General features: G+C 42.7%; 3 protein-coding genes across 3 annotated transcripts; all 3 read right to left on the bottom strand.

Annotated features, from left to right (window-relative positions):
- Positions 1-6,216: 6,216 nt before the first annotated feature.
- Positions 6,217-7,440, bottom strand: MELLADRAFT_103693 (uncharacterized protein; the record flags this gene model as incomplete). Its single annotated transcript, XM_007406652.1, has 3 exons — positions 6,217-6,241; positions 6,325-6,460; positions 7,080-7,440. 3 exons carry the CDS (start codon positions 7,438-7,440, stop codon positions 6,217-6,219), a joined length of 522 nt encoding a protein of 173 aa, XP_007406714.1.
- A 2,261-nt stretch (positions 7,441-9,701) lies between these two features.
- Positions 9,702-10,354, bottom strand: MELLADRAFT_95097 (uncharacterized protein; the record flags this gene model as incomplete). The annotated part of the gene is made up of 2 exons (XM_007406651.1): positions 9,702-9,769; positions 9,841-10,354. 2 exons carry the CDS (start codon positions 10,352-10,354, stop codon positions 9,702-9,704), a joined length of 582 nt encoding a protein of 193 aa, XP_007406713.1.
- A 1,148-nt stretch (positions 10,355-11,502) lies between these two features.
- On the bottom strand, positions 11,503-13,205 carry MELLADRAFT_95096 (uncharacterized protein; the record flags this gene model as incomplete). Its single annotated transcript, XM_007406650.1, has 4 exons — positions 11,503-11,616; positions 11,680-12,233; positions 12,312-12,734; positions 12,821-13,205. 4 exons carry the CDS (start codon positions 13,203-13,205, stop codon positions 11,503-11,505), a joined length of 1,476 nt encoding a protein of 491 aa, XP_007406712.1.
- Between the last annotated feature and the right edge of the window lie 1,072 nt (positions 13,206-14,277).

Here is a 14,277-nt window from a genome sequence, read left to right as displayed (position 1 = left end):
AATAAGAGCCATTGTTCTGATGATTGTTGAAGTAGGCGTTTCTATGATAATTATTGTTATTTTGATTGTTTTGATTCCAATTGACTCTACTCTGTTGCTTTTGGTGATAATCAGGATCGAATTTAGTTCCTTTGTATGGACTAACTTTCCCATTGCTCATCACATGTCTATTAACCGCTCTATCTGCTACTACTGATGTGCTTGGTTGCTTATTCCATACAGAAATCGTTTTGCCGGTCACCATATCCGCCTGGTTGTCTATCATCGCCCCGGCTACGTCCCAAGAGTTGCTCTCTGGGTAGGTCAGGCCATCGTTCGGTCCGGTGTTTTGCATAGGTCCTCCAAACACAAATGGGTTGTTGTCGTAAGCATAGTCTCCGTAATTCTTTGCTTCTCTTTTGCATTGTTCAACTAAAGCTTTGTTCAACGTTCCGACGTCTGCCATGGTTCCATCTTCTAGCCGGTTCTCCCAGATGTTTCGACGATGAGCCACGTCGTAACGCATGGCGATTGGCCATTTCCCGAAATGGTCGATTTGGATTTGCAGGACATTATCTTGATGAGCTATCAATCTCGGTGCTATTGGTGAGCCTTTTTGCCCTTCTAGTTTGTCGTATGTTGTGGCTTGGTAATTGATCATCAAGTTAAATCTAACCATCCACTCTGCAAAGCTTAGTCAAAATTCGTGCAATACCGGTGAGCCAATGTATGGTATTACATCTGACATACAGCTTGAAGGCTTCACTTTCCTTGATCTCATGTAATTGGTATCTTGAATCAGGATCACAAAGTGATCACTTAAGCGCATTACACGCAAAGACGTGTTTTGTTTAGATGCGCATTATGATACGTTTCTCTTCTATCTTCATGACGCCTCATTGAGTCCGTTGGGTTTATTTATATAGAACAACTCCTTCCTCATGTTGTCCTTTTTCTCCCCATCGAACTCAAAACATTTGTTGTGTTACAATCTCTTTTATAGATTGTCTTTTCTCTCGATCATCCAGAGTCTTCTCTAGTAAGACCGTGTCTGATCTTGATCCTTAATCAGGTGTTAGTTATTGTTTAGTTGTTTATGTTCTCATGTGGTTTAATCGAACTCAAAACATTTGTTGTGTTACAATCTCTTTTATAGATTGTCTTTTCTCTTGATCATCCAGAGTCTTCTCTAGTAAGACCGTGTCTGATCTTGATCCTTAATCAGGTATTGTCTTTTCTCTCGATCATCCAGAGTCTTCTCTAGTAAGACCGTGTCTGATCTTGATCCTTAATCAGGGAGAGAAACAGACGTAATACCTTAAGTTGTTTGGTTATGAGCCCAGCGCTCCACTAGTCGCGAATCTCTCAAATTTTTCGATCGAATATCATCTTTTCAAATTTTTCAAATTTTTCTTTTGATATGACCGACTCTTCATCATCTACACGTGTTCATTTTCCGAAGCTGGCCAAGACCAACTATGTCGAATGGTCGGGAGATGTTGAAGCTCATCTGATGTCTTGTAATCTGCAAGAGTTCATCAATGTGGATCATCCACCAGCTCCTCCTATCAAATCGAAAGACAACGATCATACAACCAAGATTGCCTCCTTCGCCGCCAAGAAACTCAAGGCCGCTGGTATCTTGTATGGTTGCATCGACCAAGATAACCGCATGCGCGTAGTAGCGAAGAAGGTTGTGTCTGATCCTATCCAGATGTGGAAACTTCTAAAGGAACATTTCCAAGCATCTTCGGACGAGAATCAAGCTCGTGCCTACCTCAAGTGGACTGACATCGTATTCAACGATCTCGAGTCCTATATCACGGACAACCAACATGCCCTCGCTGGCCTACTTGCGGTCGATGGACTGCAACACATTCATGACAAATTCATTGGAGAAACTATCGTTAGTAAACTCCCGTCCTCCATGGACATCACCAAGACTTTACTGCGTAAAGATTGACCCCTCACCGCCGACAAGGTGATCACATATCTCGAATCTCAGCTCGTCACCATGAAGGACGAGGAACTCCATGCGACCACAGTCGCTCTCGCTGTTCGACAGCCTCAATCTCTTCAAAGATCCTCTACCCAACGTCCATTGACTTTTGGTCGTCCAGCCCGTCCTTATTGCTCCAACGGACGACACAACCCTGAAGCAAAAGGTAACACCTCTGCTGAATGCTATCAGGCCAATCCTCACTTACGACCTACACAGAGCAACGCCAGTCAACCCAGAGCGTCGGTAGCGGTATCCGATAATTCTTTCTTCGAAGCACAAGCTTTCGTCTTAACCACGGCAGACCATGACTGCATTCTATTGGACAGTGGCTGTTCTCACCACATGGTGCCCGACCGAGACATGTTTGACAACTATCAACCCGTCTCCTCCAACGTAACTCTAGCCAATGGAGCTAACATTCAAATTGCCGGTAAAGGATCTATCACCTGCAACTCTGGCGATGCTGAAATTGTCTTGCAAGCTCTTCACGTACCCGAGTTGGGTTGTTGTCTAATCAGTATGGGTACTCTATTGATGGAAGGCTGGACCATTCAGAATCACGTCGACGACGTTGTCATGAGCAAAGCTGGCACTGGATTCATTGGACATGTTCGAAACCAAGTCATAGAACTCGACATCACCATAGGCACGTCAAATCTCACTCCTATTCCACGTGCCAACATCACTGTATCTGACTATGATACTCTTCATAGACAAGGTGGTCATCCCGAATCCCTCCTCCTTAAGATGATGTACAATGTCTCGGCACCTTCAGAATGGAATTGTGAGATTTGTAAATTATCCAAGGGACATCGTCTCCCATACTCTGGTCACTTCCCCACTGCAAAACATCCTCTAGACGTAGTTCACAGTGATTTGAGCGGAAAGATTTCTATTCCTTCTGTTGGTGGTGGTCTCTATTATTTCAAACTCACCGACGCTTGTACAAATTATAAGCATGTATTCATCATGAAATTAAAGTCCGACACTTTTTCCTGTTTTCTTCGGTATAAGTCACTTGTTGAGACACTTCACAACAAGAAGATCGTGAGTTTGGTGAATGATCAGGGAGGGGAGTATATGGCGAAGGAATTTCAAGAGCTTCTTGGTAAGGATGGCACGACACAATACCTAAGTGCACCTTACACACCTCAGCAGAATCCAATTTCAGAACGAGGCAATTGCACCACGACTGAAAAAGCGAGGACTCTACTTCGTCAGTCCAAACTCCCGTACAACTTTTGGGCTGAAGCCGTCACAACGGCTGTGTTTCTCGAAAACATAACACCCGCCAAAATAACCGGCAACAAATCCGCCTATGAGTTATGGTTTGGTCGCTCATTTGACTACTCCAGGCTTAAACCTTTTGGTTGCCGTGCTTATGTCTTGATTCCGAAGCAGTTTCGTCGCAAATTCAACAATACATCAAGCAAAGGTATTTTGTTCGGTTATCAAGTTGGTATGAAAAACTACCGTGTAAGGCTGGATGATTGCAGAATTGTTTATTCTCATGATGTAACATTTGACTGTAACAGTTTTCCAGGAATTGAAGGCATCATTCGACACGATGATCTCAACCTTGACACTCTCTTCAACAAGGAAAATTTTGTTATCCCTCACAACTCAGCTGAATCCATCATCCCTACTCCGCCTGCTCCAGACACTGACGACCTGTCAACGCCCTTCGTCACACCAGTTCCGTCAGAGCCAACTTCTCCAGTTCTACCCAGAGTCATTACTCCTTCACAACCTGAGGATGATGAAGGGTTGCCTCAAGATGAAGATGCGGATTCCAGTGATGAAGAAGCTTTTGTAGATCAACTGACAGATTGAGTAAGACCTGGCTGGGATTGGGAATTGAGAGCCGAAGCGCCGAATGACATCTCCAGCAACATTGATTCAACAAACATTCTTCCAGCAGGATCGCGTCGACGAGCAGCTGCGATATCGACCAAATCCATTCCCACTCTCACTAATCCAACGCCGAAATCTTACAAACAAGCTCTAATGTCAAACAAAAGCACCAAGTGGGATGAAGCCATTACGAACGAACTAATGATCATGACCAGAAGAAAGGTATGGAATGTAGTCACACTTCCCAAAGACCGGCACGCCATCGGCACCACATGGGTTTTTAAGAAGAAAATGGGTGCTGAAGGAGAACTGCTGAAATACAAGGCTAGGTTATGTGCGCTTGGATTTCTCCAATATTTTGGAGTGGATTACAACGAAACGTACGCACCTACAGGCCGTCTGGCTACCTTCAGGTCAGTTTGTACGATTGCTGCCGAAGAAGATCTAGACGTCATCCAAATGGACGCCGTCGCAGCTTTCTTGAATGTAGTTCCGAAAGAGGTCATCTATATCAAAATCCCCAAAGGGTACAACGTCAAAGATGCGAAGTGGGACACCGTTCTTGAACTGAATCAGGCCTTGTATGGCCTCAAGCAAGCACCAAAGGTCCGGTATGATACGTTGAAAGCTTTTCTCGCCACTATCGGTCTTTTTCCCTCTCCAACAGATGCGAGCCTTTTTATATCGTCTGATCCAACGTGGAGATGCCTAGTTCATGTCCATGTCGATGACATGGTCATCACATCCAACAACGTCGAGCGTTTCCGATCAGCAATCACCAAAAAGTTCCAAATGGACGAAAACACGGATTTCAAGTACATTCTTGGTATGAAAGTCGTAAGGGATTGGAAAATGAAGACCATCACTCTATCTCAATCACAATACGTACAGGACTTACTGGAAGATTATGGGATGGAGGATTGCAAACCGGTAGGTTCTCCTATGATTCCTAATACCTATCTCATACCAGGAACAGCATCAGAACGTCAAGAGTTTCTCGACTTGGGGATAAGCTATCGACGGGCTGTCGGTAAATTAATGTACCTCAACAACGCCACACGCCCCGATCTCTCCTTCGTAGTGTCTCAACTATCCCAGCATCTCAACAATCCGTCCATTGTACATTGGATTGCTTTCAAACGGGTATTACGATTTCTGAAAGGCACGCAAACTCTGAGTCTTGTACTAGGAGGTTCAAATCTGGAACTCAATGGCTTTGCTGACGCAGACTTTGCAGCGTGTCCAATCACAAGGAGGTCGACTGGAGGATACGTTACTAGATTAGGAAATAGCACGATAAATTGGAACTCAAAGAAGCAGGATTCAGTGGCAACGTCAACAACGGAGGCGGAGTATAGGTCCGCATATGAAGGAGGACAAGATGTGGTATGGGTAAATGAGTTAATAAAAGGTATGGGAATTAAGCAAGAGCATCCACCATCATTCAAACTAGATAATCAAGGAGCAATTGCCTTGTCAAAGAACGAAAAATTCAAAAGGAGAACAAAGCATGTAGACGTAAAGTATCATTGGTTAAGGGAATTAGCATCAAGGAAGCAACTCAGAATCAATTACATTCCAACAAACAACATGGTAGCAGATGTTATGACTAAAGCACTCACACCTGGCAAACACAACAACTTTTGCACTCTATTAGGCTTACAAGATGTTGCGAAGATGGGGGGGAATCAGGATCACAAAGTGATCACTCAAGCGCATTACACGCAAAGACATGTTTTGTTTAGATGCGCATTATGATACGTTTCTCTTCTATCTTCATGACGCCTCATTGAGTCCGTTGGGTTTATTTATATAGAACAACTCCTTCCTCATGTTGTCCTTTTTCTCCCCATCAAACTCAAAACATTTGTTGTGTTACAATCTCTTTTATAGATTGTCTTTTCTCTCGATCATCCAGAGTCTTCTCTAGTAAGACCGTGTCTGATCTTGATCCTTAATCAGGTGTTAGTTATTGTTTAGTTGTTTATGTTCTCATGTGGTTTAATCGAACTCAAAACATTTGTTGTGTTACAATCTCTTTTATAGATTGTCTTTTCTCTTGATCATCCAGAGTCTTCTCTAGTAAGACCGTGTCTGATCTTGATCCTTAATCAGGTATTGTCTTTTCTCTCGATCATCCAGAGTCTTCTCTAGTAAGACCGTGTCTGATCTTGATCCTTAATCAGGGAGAGAAACAGACGTAATACCTTAAGTTGTTTTCTTGTATCAACCATTTCGGGCTAAAGATCGAGACAGGTACGTGAATGTTTTTATTGATCATTGCTTCATGCCAGTACTTCAATAGTTTTGTTGCTAAGTGTGTCATTTGATTTCCGACATTCATTGTTGTGCTTAACTCTTTCTTGGAGATCGTTGTTTCTTTAGTTACCGACTTTAAGTTTCCGGCTGTTGACAAGGACATTCCAAAGGTCTCATAATCTAAATCTTGTAAGTCGATTTTCTTTGGGGATGTGTCCTCCTCCTCACACCATTCCTTATATTGATCTTTCAAGAATTTTAATTGGTTCGTGTCGAATCTGCAGGCTGCTGCTTGTATGTTGTGAATCCACTTTTTATGTCCTAGCTCGACATGGACTGGTTCATTCATATCTTCAACCGGCTTTCCTGTTTTTTTTTTTTTTTTAAACAAAACACAATCGATTTAATCAATAACTTGATCTCTCTCTCTCTTTTTTTTTTTTTTTGAAAAGGGGAACTAGACGTTGGTTTCCCATAGAGGATTCTAAAGGGGAATTTTGCAGGGCATGTATTATGGACTTAAGGGTTTTTCTGCCTTTACTTTTTTTTTTTTTTTGGTTAATCAATATCTGATTTCCTTTTGATTTCCTTGTATTTTTGGTCAATCTACAGGTTCAACTCTTAACTAGTATTGTCACTGATTCCCTTGTATGTTTGGTCAATCGTGCTTTGTTGGGTCAATCATATTCTGATTTCCTTGTAAATGAATCTCTACTGAGTTTTTTTTTTTTTTCCGGGACATAGCAATAAACGAAACAGGAAGGGGGGGAGACTTTTGTTGCACTGCGAAAAAGCAAAAACAAAAAAAAAGGGGGGGGGAAGAAGACTGAAGGAAGAGAGCTAGGAAAGAGAGAAAGAGGGGGGGGAAGTAGAGAAAGGGAAGAGAGGGGGGGGAGTAGAGAATGTGGGAAGAGAATTGGGGGTTTCGGTGTAAAAGAGAATTGATATGATTTTAGAAAAGATCCTTTTCGAAGGAAATGCTAACCTAGACCGGTGAGAGCTCCTCCGTTTACTGGGCTGTTTATCAAGTGTTCAATATCGCTAACTCTTGCTTTCTTTTTCACTTGTTGGTTCCTATCATCTTCATCTCCTTCTCCATTTCCGTCTCCTTCCTCATCCTCATCATTTTCGCTTTCTTCTACTCTTCTTTCCTTCGCCTTTCTGATCTTTCCGTGTATAGTTCTTGCTGCCGACGATGTGTTTGGTTTGGGATTGTTGATGTCGTTTTGATTTGTTCCTTTGTGTTGTGGTTGGTTGGATTGTTCTTGTTGGGTTTCATTTTCACCTCCATCTTCTTGTTGCACCATTATGTCTTCTAACTTGTTTGCATATTCTTGTGCGGACATGTTTGGATTGTTAAAAGAAAAATTGAATGAGGTGTTGAACAAACTATTACCTCTTGAAGAAAATGTCGAATTTGTGTTGTGAAGATGGGATGAGTGGGGAAATTTTCTCTACCGGAAAATTTCCCTCTCTGCGTACCCATGTCCTAGTGGTACGACATTGGTTCTTTTGGGTTCTATCTCGGTAATCCTCCTTCGAGTACCGAGGACCTTTTTGTTTTTGCTCATCCCGTATTTTGATGGAACTAAACAGGTGCCGTCGTGCCTTTGGGCACCTGTTACATACATCTCATAGATTAAGAAGTAATGGTCTTCGTAAATGAAGGCCTATTACTTGCAAGGATAGTGCAAGACTTGATAGGCGCATAGATGATGTGAAAATGAATCACAGAGTTTTTATATCGATGCATACAATTTCAAGCAACCTGTAAGAGAAATCATCACCGGGGGTATTGATGTCAAGACGACTCAATAAGTTTGCGACGTCATTTGGTGACACCATATTATCAAACAGATCTCACACATTGCTTCGATTGGGCTCATGTTTGCTGATGATGAACATGCAAGTTTCAAAAGGTATCTGACAGTACCTGACACTCAAGGTTGGGCTGTGGCAGGACCCAGGAAAGCCCCTACTGAGGTTTCTGATGTAAATTCCGACCTTTGAGCGTGTAACTCCGGTCAGATCTCAAAAAAAACTCAGATTCCGACCTTTTACATCAGAAACCTCCTCAAAAGGCAGAGGCCGAGGTTCTGGTCAGTATCCGGCCCCGTGGCGCCCGACACGGGGCTGGAGTAGTACCAACCGCGTTGGCCGGCTCTCAGAGTCAGTTCACGATCGGCAACTGTGCAGTAGACGATCAGTCAGTTCACAATTGGGAACTGTGCAGTAGACCATCGGTCAGTTCATGATCGTGAACAGGCATGGAGATGCTTTTTATTTACAAATACTCTTAAGCTTCATGTTGATAGATAAGCGAGCAGTTGGGTGAGGTAGTGAGTATGATAGGAAATGTAATAAAGAGAACACAATTTGAAAGGAAATGGTTCAATAAAGAATATGATCTGATAGATAAAGAATGTGATCTAACAAAGAATGTGATCTAATAAAAAGCGTAATTGATAGATAAGCTATCGAGGGAGAGGAAGCAAAAAAAAGTAAAGGTTGACTATTCATCATCTTCATGAGCCTTTGACTTTGATTTCTTTCGTTCTTCATTGTACCTTTGAATGAGCTTGTTGATGTCGATTTTTTGCAACATCTCCATTATGATTCTAGGTAACGAATAACATCCTTCTTGAACTAATGCAAAGTTTGAACCATTGGACGGCTTGAAGACGTAGACAATATCTGGGGCATCCAAAAGAGCGTAGGTCCAGGAATCTGGAGCATTCCTATCAGTAGCAAGTGCCACCGGAAGCCCTGGCTTGTAATATAATACTTGCACACCAACATGTGATATCTTTTTCCTTGATGTAGCACTTGTGACAAAGGCATGTTTCCCAGCCACATACTCATAGACAACTACCGTGCGCGCAAGATGCAATGTCTGAGCGGATAAAACATCAATCATTGTTTACTAGATCTCAAAACAAAAGGAACACTTACATTGTTTTTGATAAATATGAGGAGTTTACCGGGCTCAATTGGATTCTCAACCCCAATTGAGCCTGCATCAAATAAATGCTGTAGGTCCAAAGCTCGCTCGGTGGTGGTGTTGGTGAGAAGTCCCGCCAAATTCATCTTTACATGCATGTTCCACCGGTGTCGCCGTGCGGCACCAGCTGGAGCTCCAGAAAACGTCTTCATAAAGACTGCTATGGCCTTTGAGCAAACACTCGGTTTCATGCCACCATCGTTGGTTTTTGAGTTGAGCTCAAGGATGAGGTCATCACGGTTGGTCAGCATCCGATCATTACCTTTATTCTTAGAGACTTGACTATCGTGTCTTTTCCGTAGCTTAATGATGTTCTTGTGGTGAAGTTTTTCGCCGTCGATCAGGCTTACAGCATCTTCGCACACTGTCCATTCTTGACTTGTGGTGTTGGGTGGCTCGTCTGCTTTACAAGAGATGAGTCAGTTCATATCATATACTTTATTTCTTGCTAAGGTAGGACATACCACTAGAGTTGAGCAGATTTGAGATCGACATCGCAGCATTCTGAACAACATCCCCCTCAAGATTTTCGGGTACTTCATCAAGCATGAGATTGAGAAAATTCTGATCTTTTGTTAATATAGCTGCTGTTTCGAAAGCTTCGTCCTAAGGGAATTCCCCCATTTCAAACCCATATTTTATTTGATAGTCTTTGGCAGCACTAGTTGAAATATCTGTAAAACGGAGAAATCGTTGGTTTCACAATGAGAAGATGTGGAAATTGTTTTTGCTTAGAATTGCTTACCGGGAGAATTTTCTTGAACTTTCTCAATGTTTGATCTGATAATTTCCTCTACATCATTGTCCAAGTCTTCAAGCTCGTTTTCAACCATTCCACAATATTCTGCCAAACTAAAAGCACGTTTTTTGGCAATTTCAAGATCTTCTGATATTTGTTTATTGGAAGGAAAGTCACGCAGATGATCAAGGTTATCAGGATTTTCTTCAGTTAAAGATATCTGGTACCCTGAATGTAAGTGTTCGGATGTCGGCATCTTCATTCTACCTGTCATGATACTCTTGACAACTGCAATGATTTTTGGGATCATGAGGCGGGCATCAAGAACACTGAAATTGGGGAATATCACGCGCATCCACCCAAAGATGTGTTCACAAGCTTCCGTTCCATGTTTCCATGGACAAAAAGGGAAATCACCATAATATTCTCGATGTGAAATGATCAGTGCTAAAAATGATTCAGCAAGACTCGAAAAAATCTTGAAGCTTGCATGAGATATTCCATTGAGATGAAAACTCATTAAACCTTTTGTTTCTTTTTGACGCTTGAGAAGATGAGCTTTCCAAACCCTTAAGAAGAAACCAGCCGTCCACACAGCTCTGATTCTTTCACGATGGCCCATTGTTTTGTTTAACCAAGCATCGCATAGCTCCCCAATGATGTAGAGGTATACAGTTAATCCAGAACAGTCAGGTCGAGCCAGCGTAACAGCCACAGTTTGAGAGCAGAAGGTCCTCAGAGCCCGTCCGTCGTCCTGTTTATCGCAATCGAACACATCCTTAGTAAGGAGCGGACTGTTTGGGGTTTGTAGAACCTGGGAGAGATCCTGTAGAGAAACAACGTATTTGCCTATAGTTATCAATCGTGATCCTGATAATAATTGGTTCGCGCCGGTCTTTCTAGCATGCTTAGGGTCCTGTAAGGTGACAATTGGGATTGGCGGATTTCCCAAGAGTGGGACTTTGATGTGTACATCGAGATTGTTATTCGAATAAGACAAAAATTGAGTGGCCATTTGATTCAGTTTGGCCTGAGCAGCCAGTTCGTTTGCAGCTCCATCTGCACCAATTGATAAGACATTGATTCCAGCAGCTTGACTCATCTTTATGACCGTATCATGGAGTGTTGCGATATCATCGCCTCCTTCATCAGATTGACTAGCTAATAAAGCAACAACTAGAGTCGGAATATTTGGAAGAGGCACCTGCATTGTGTAAACTCGAATCTAGTAGTCAAATAGATACGACAAATTAGTGTACATAATAGTACATGATTTGTATAAAAACTTACTTTGGAGCACAGACTATTTTCCTTCCTGATTTTCTCGAGTAATCCTTGCAGTTCATTTGGACTATTGAAGGGTATGTCGCCTCCTTGGGCTCCGACAATGAATCCACGATGATGGCGGAGAGTTTGGACACAAACCGTTTGATCTGATCCAACTGTAACAGGACCTGAGTATCCGATTTCCGAAAGGATTGCCCCTGCGCGATCGAAGTTCCCTTGCGCCATTCCATCTTCGATGTGACTCTTACTTCTTGCCCGATCCAATCGTTGACATCGTAAAGTTTTACCAACAAAGTTTTTGGTGACAAGCTTAAGGGCGCTCTTGCTCATTGCACCCAAAGTGGTGAGGCAATCATTAAGATGATCATCAATTCGCATTCCTCAGAGAGATTTTCCTGCCTCCTCGCGCTCGGCACGTATAGAACATCCCATTATCATGCCTTTCATCGCTTCACGGTTCTGGAAAAGTCCCTTCTTAGCCATGAGTGATAGCTTCTGGAGAAAATCACCAAAGTCGCCACCAGTCGAAGATTCAAGTGATTTTGAAAGAATATCAACCTCCAAGTGCTTTCTCCTAAGAGTATGGTATGTATCGATACCTAGCAAGGTGGTGGGTGTAAATTTGAAGTTGTCGTTGTCAGCATATTTATGGTTGATAGCTGAAACCACACTGTCAACCTCTTTCAAATCAAGGCATGGTTTGCAAGTTTGAGTAGGGTCTTTTTTGTGTCGTTTGAAAGTCTTCTCGCAAGATGTCGAGTAGATGGCATTCCGGTCACCGTTTCGCTTGACCACCCATGTTCCACGTGCGTCCATTGTTGCAAGAAATTGCGCTTTTTGCGATGGGATAAGATCATTCTCGCGGATATCAGGTCCAAAGAGTTCTTTGCAGAGTTTGTGTCGGTCAATACCGCAATAGATTGTACAAGTGCTCTCCATGAATTGCGCAATCGTCTGGGTGGCTCGAGGTCGAACCCAGGTTTCATCAGTAAGACCTAGGCAGACCGTGTCGATGATGTTCTTGTTGACGGGTTGAAGGGCCGGGTCTTTGACAAAATACGTGCTCAAGAGCGTGTTGGTTCTCAGGGCAGCCGTAGCGTTCTTACACATAGCTGGTGATTAACATATCATCAAGCATATCAGCACGGGTTAAATAATTATTCAAGGTGGGAAATAGAAAAAAAACATACCACTTTTCCAGTGCACTTGTGCAGCTTCAATCCGTCCTCGACGCAGAGTGACTGGTGACGCACCACAGTGACACGTGAAAATCTTACCCTTTTCGTGGGGCTCAACCTTGCAACGTATGCAAGGCTGGTCTGGTTTCGAGAGCGGGCATAGATCAATCATGTTTTTTTTCTTTGAATTTTTGCCTGTTTTTGATCCTTTAACATTACTTTTAACAAATACAATCTCATCTTCAGATGAGATTAAAATTGTAGTAGATCCACCTGCTACTTTTTGCTGTCGTTTCGGAGGGGGTTTAGGCTCCTCGGCGACTGAAACGTTGAGATCAAGAGTCGAGTTTGATACAATCCAACGCTTTATTCCATTTGACCGGTTCGGTATGGGTTGAGCAGGTTGAGATCCAGTTGGAAGAGATTCTTGAAGTTCTGATAGAAACAACAGAAGCAGTATCAGCGGACCTGATTGAATGAACTGTGAAAGATGACCAAAGAAGGATATGAGGTACACTTACCCTCAACGCTTGTACAAATACGCTCAAATTTGACCTTAATCAACAAATCGGATCCCGAATCAAAATTGCCTTTTTTATGTAGTCTGCGTTCTTTGTCTACTGGTGAATCCCATGAAGGGTGCTTGCGCGCCTTATTGATCCAGTCAATGACCAAAGCAATGCCTTCAGGGCCTTTTAAGATGTTCTTCTGACCATCTCGACCAAACAAGTCCTCAAGTTTTTGATTGGCTGTCATCCACATCCCGTCGTCTGCATCTTCCGGCGGTAAATATGGGGGGCGGGAAAACGTTTTGTATATTTCATCTGCGCAAGTAGCGGTTGCAATCATCGGACAACCTTCAAAAAGGCGTAAAGCCTCTTTCATGACATCGTTGAGCAGCGGCATGTTGAGTCTTTTTAACTTTTCCGTGTGTAGATCGGTATAGGTTGCTGTATGCAGATAGATTTGGTGGTGGTAGTGTGGAGTGTGGGGTAGTGGTGGAACGCTGTGTGGTTTCGAAAAGTGGTTTGATCAGAAGTATGATGATCGATCTCTAGTACATATGAACCTTGAAGCTCTAACTAGCTCTAGGATAAATAAGCTATATGCGGCTTTGATATTGTACATTTCATCAATCCTTCCACAGCCTTCCATCAATCCACATAGTACATAGCTAGACCTAGCTCAGACCCCAGACCTACGGTCTGGGCACAAAGGGTATTTTTTCCCTCAGATTGTCCCTGAATTAGCCGAATTTCCGACATTTTTGGTCAGAAACCTCTTAGAAAAAGGCCAAATTCCGACGTTTTTCATCAGAAACCTTGGTAAAAATTTAGGCAAAATTCCGACCTTTTCCGTCAGAAACCTCAGTAGGGGCTTTCCTGGGTCCTATCGCAGGCATCATAAAAGCCGCTGAGACCCCGGCGCGATAAAGACAGTCGCAGCGCGCCGTCGGGCGCAGTGAAATCGTAGCTAGTGGGCCAAAAATGGAAACATAACTTTTTTTCATAACATGGAGACAATATGAGTAGTGACAGTGCTAAATAAAAGAATGTTGTAAAAGGAAAACCAGTTGAAAATAAACGAATGTTGTAAAAAGAAAACCACTTGAAAATAGAATGAATAGAAACAAAAGTATCAAAAGCAAAAAGAAACTCGTGACCACAAAAGTAGTCTTTACAACCAAGATGAACATCATAAAACTAGTCTTTAATTTCGATCGTAACTCTTTTTTTCTTTTTAGATTCACTTTGTTCTTGAAAATATTTGATGCATTTCATCGCCTCACCATATTCACCTCCTACTTTGATTTCACTTCTCACCCACTCGCGTGTCGATACAGATCTTGAGATAGTAGTTGGACCTAGAGCCCCGCGATCCTGCAAGCAAACATCGGCGGAAGAAGAGAAGACCCGCTCAGCCGAGCAGGTAGTGCCTGAGACCGCAAGGTAGTCTCTTGCCACCAAGGCAAGTACCG

The sequence above is a fragment of the Melampsora larici-populina genome, assembly GCF_000204055.1.
Source record: "Melampsora larici-populina 98AG31 unplaced genomic scaffold MELLAscaffold_7, whole genome shotgun sequence".
NCBI lineage: Eukaryota > Fungi > Basidiomycota > Pucciniomycetes > Pucciniales > Melampsoraceae > Melampsora > Melampsora laricis-populina.
Note: the sequence above shows the minus strand (reverse complement) of the source record. Positions and strands in the feature narration are given on the sequence as shown.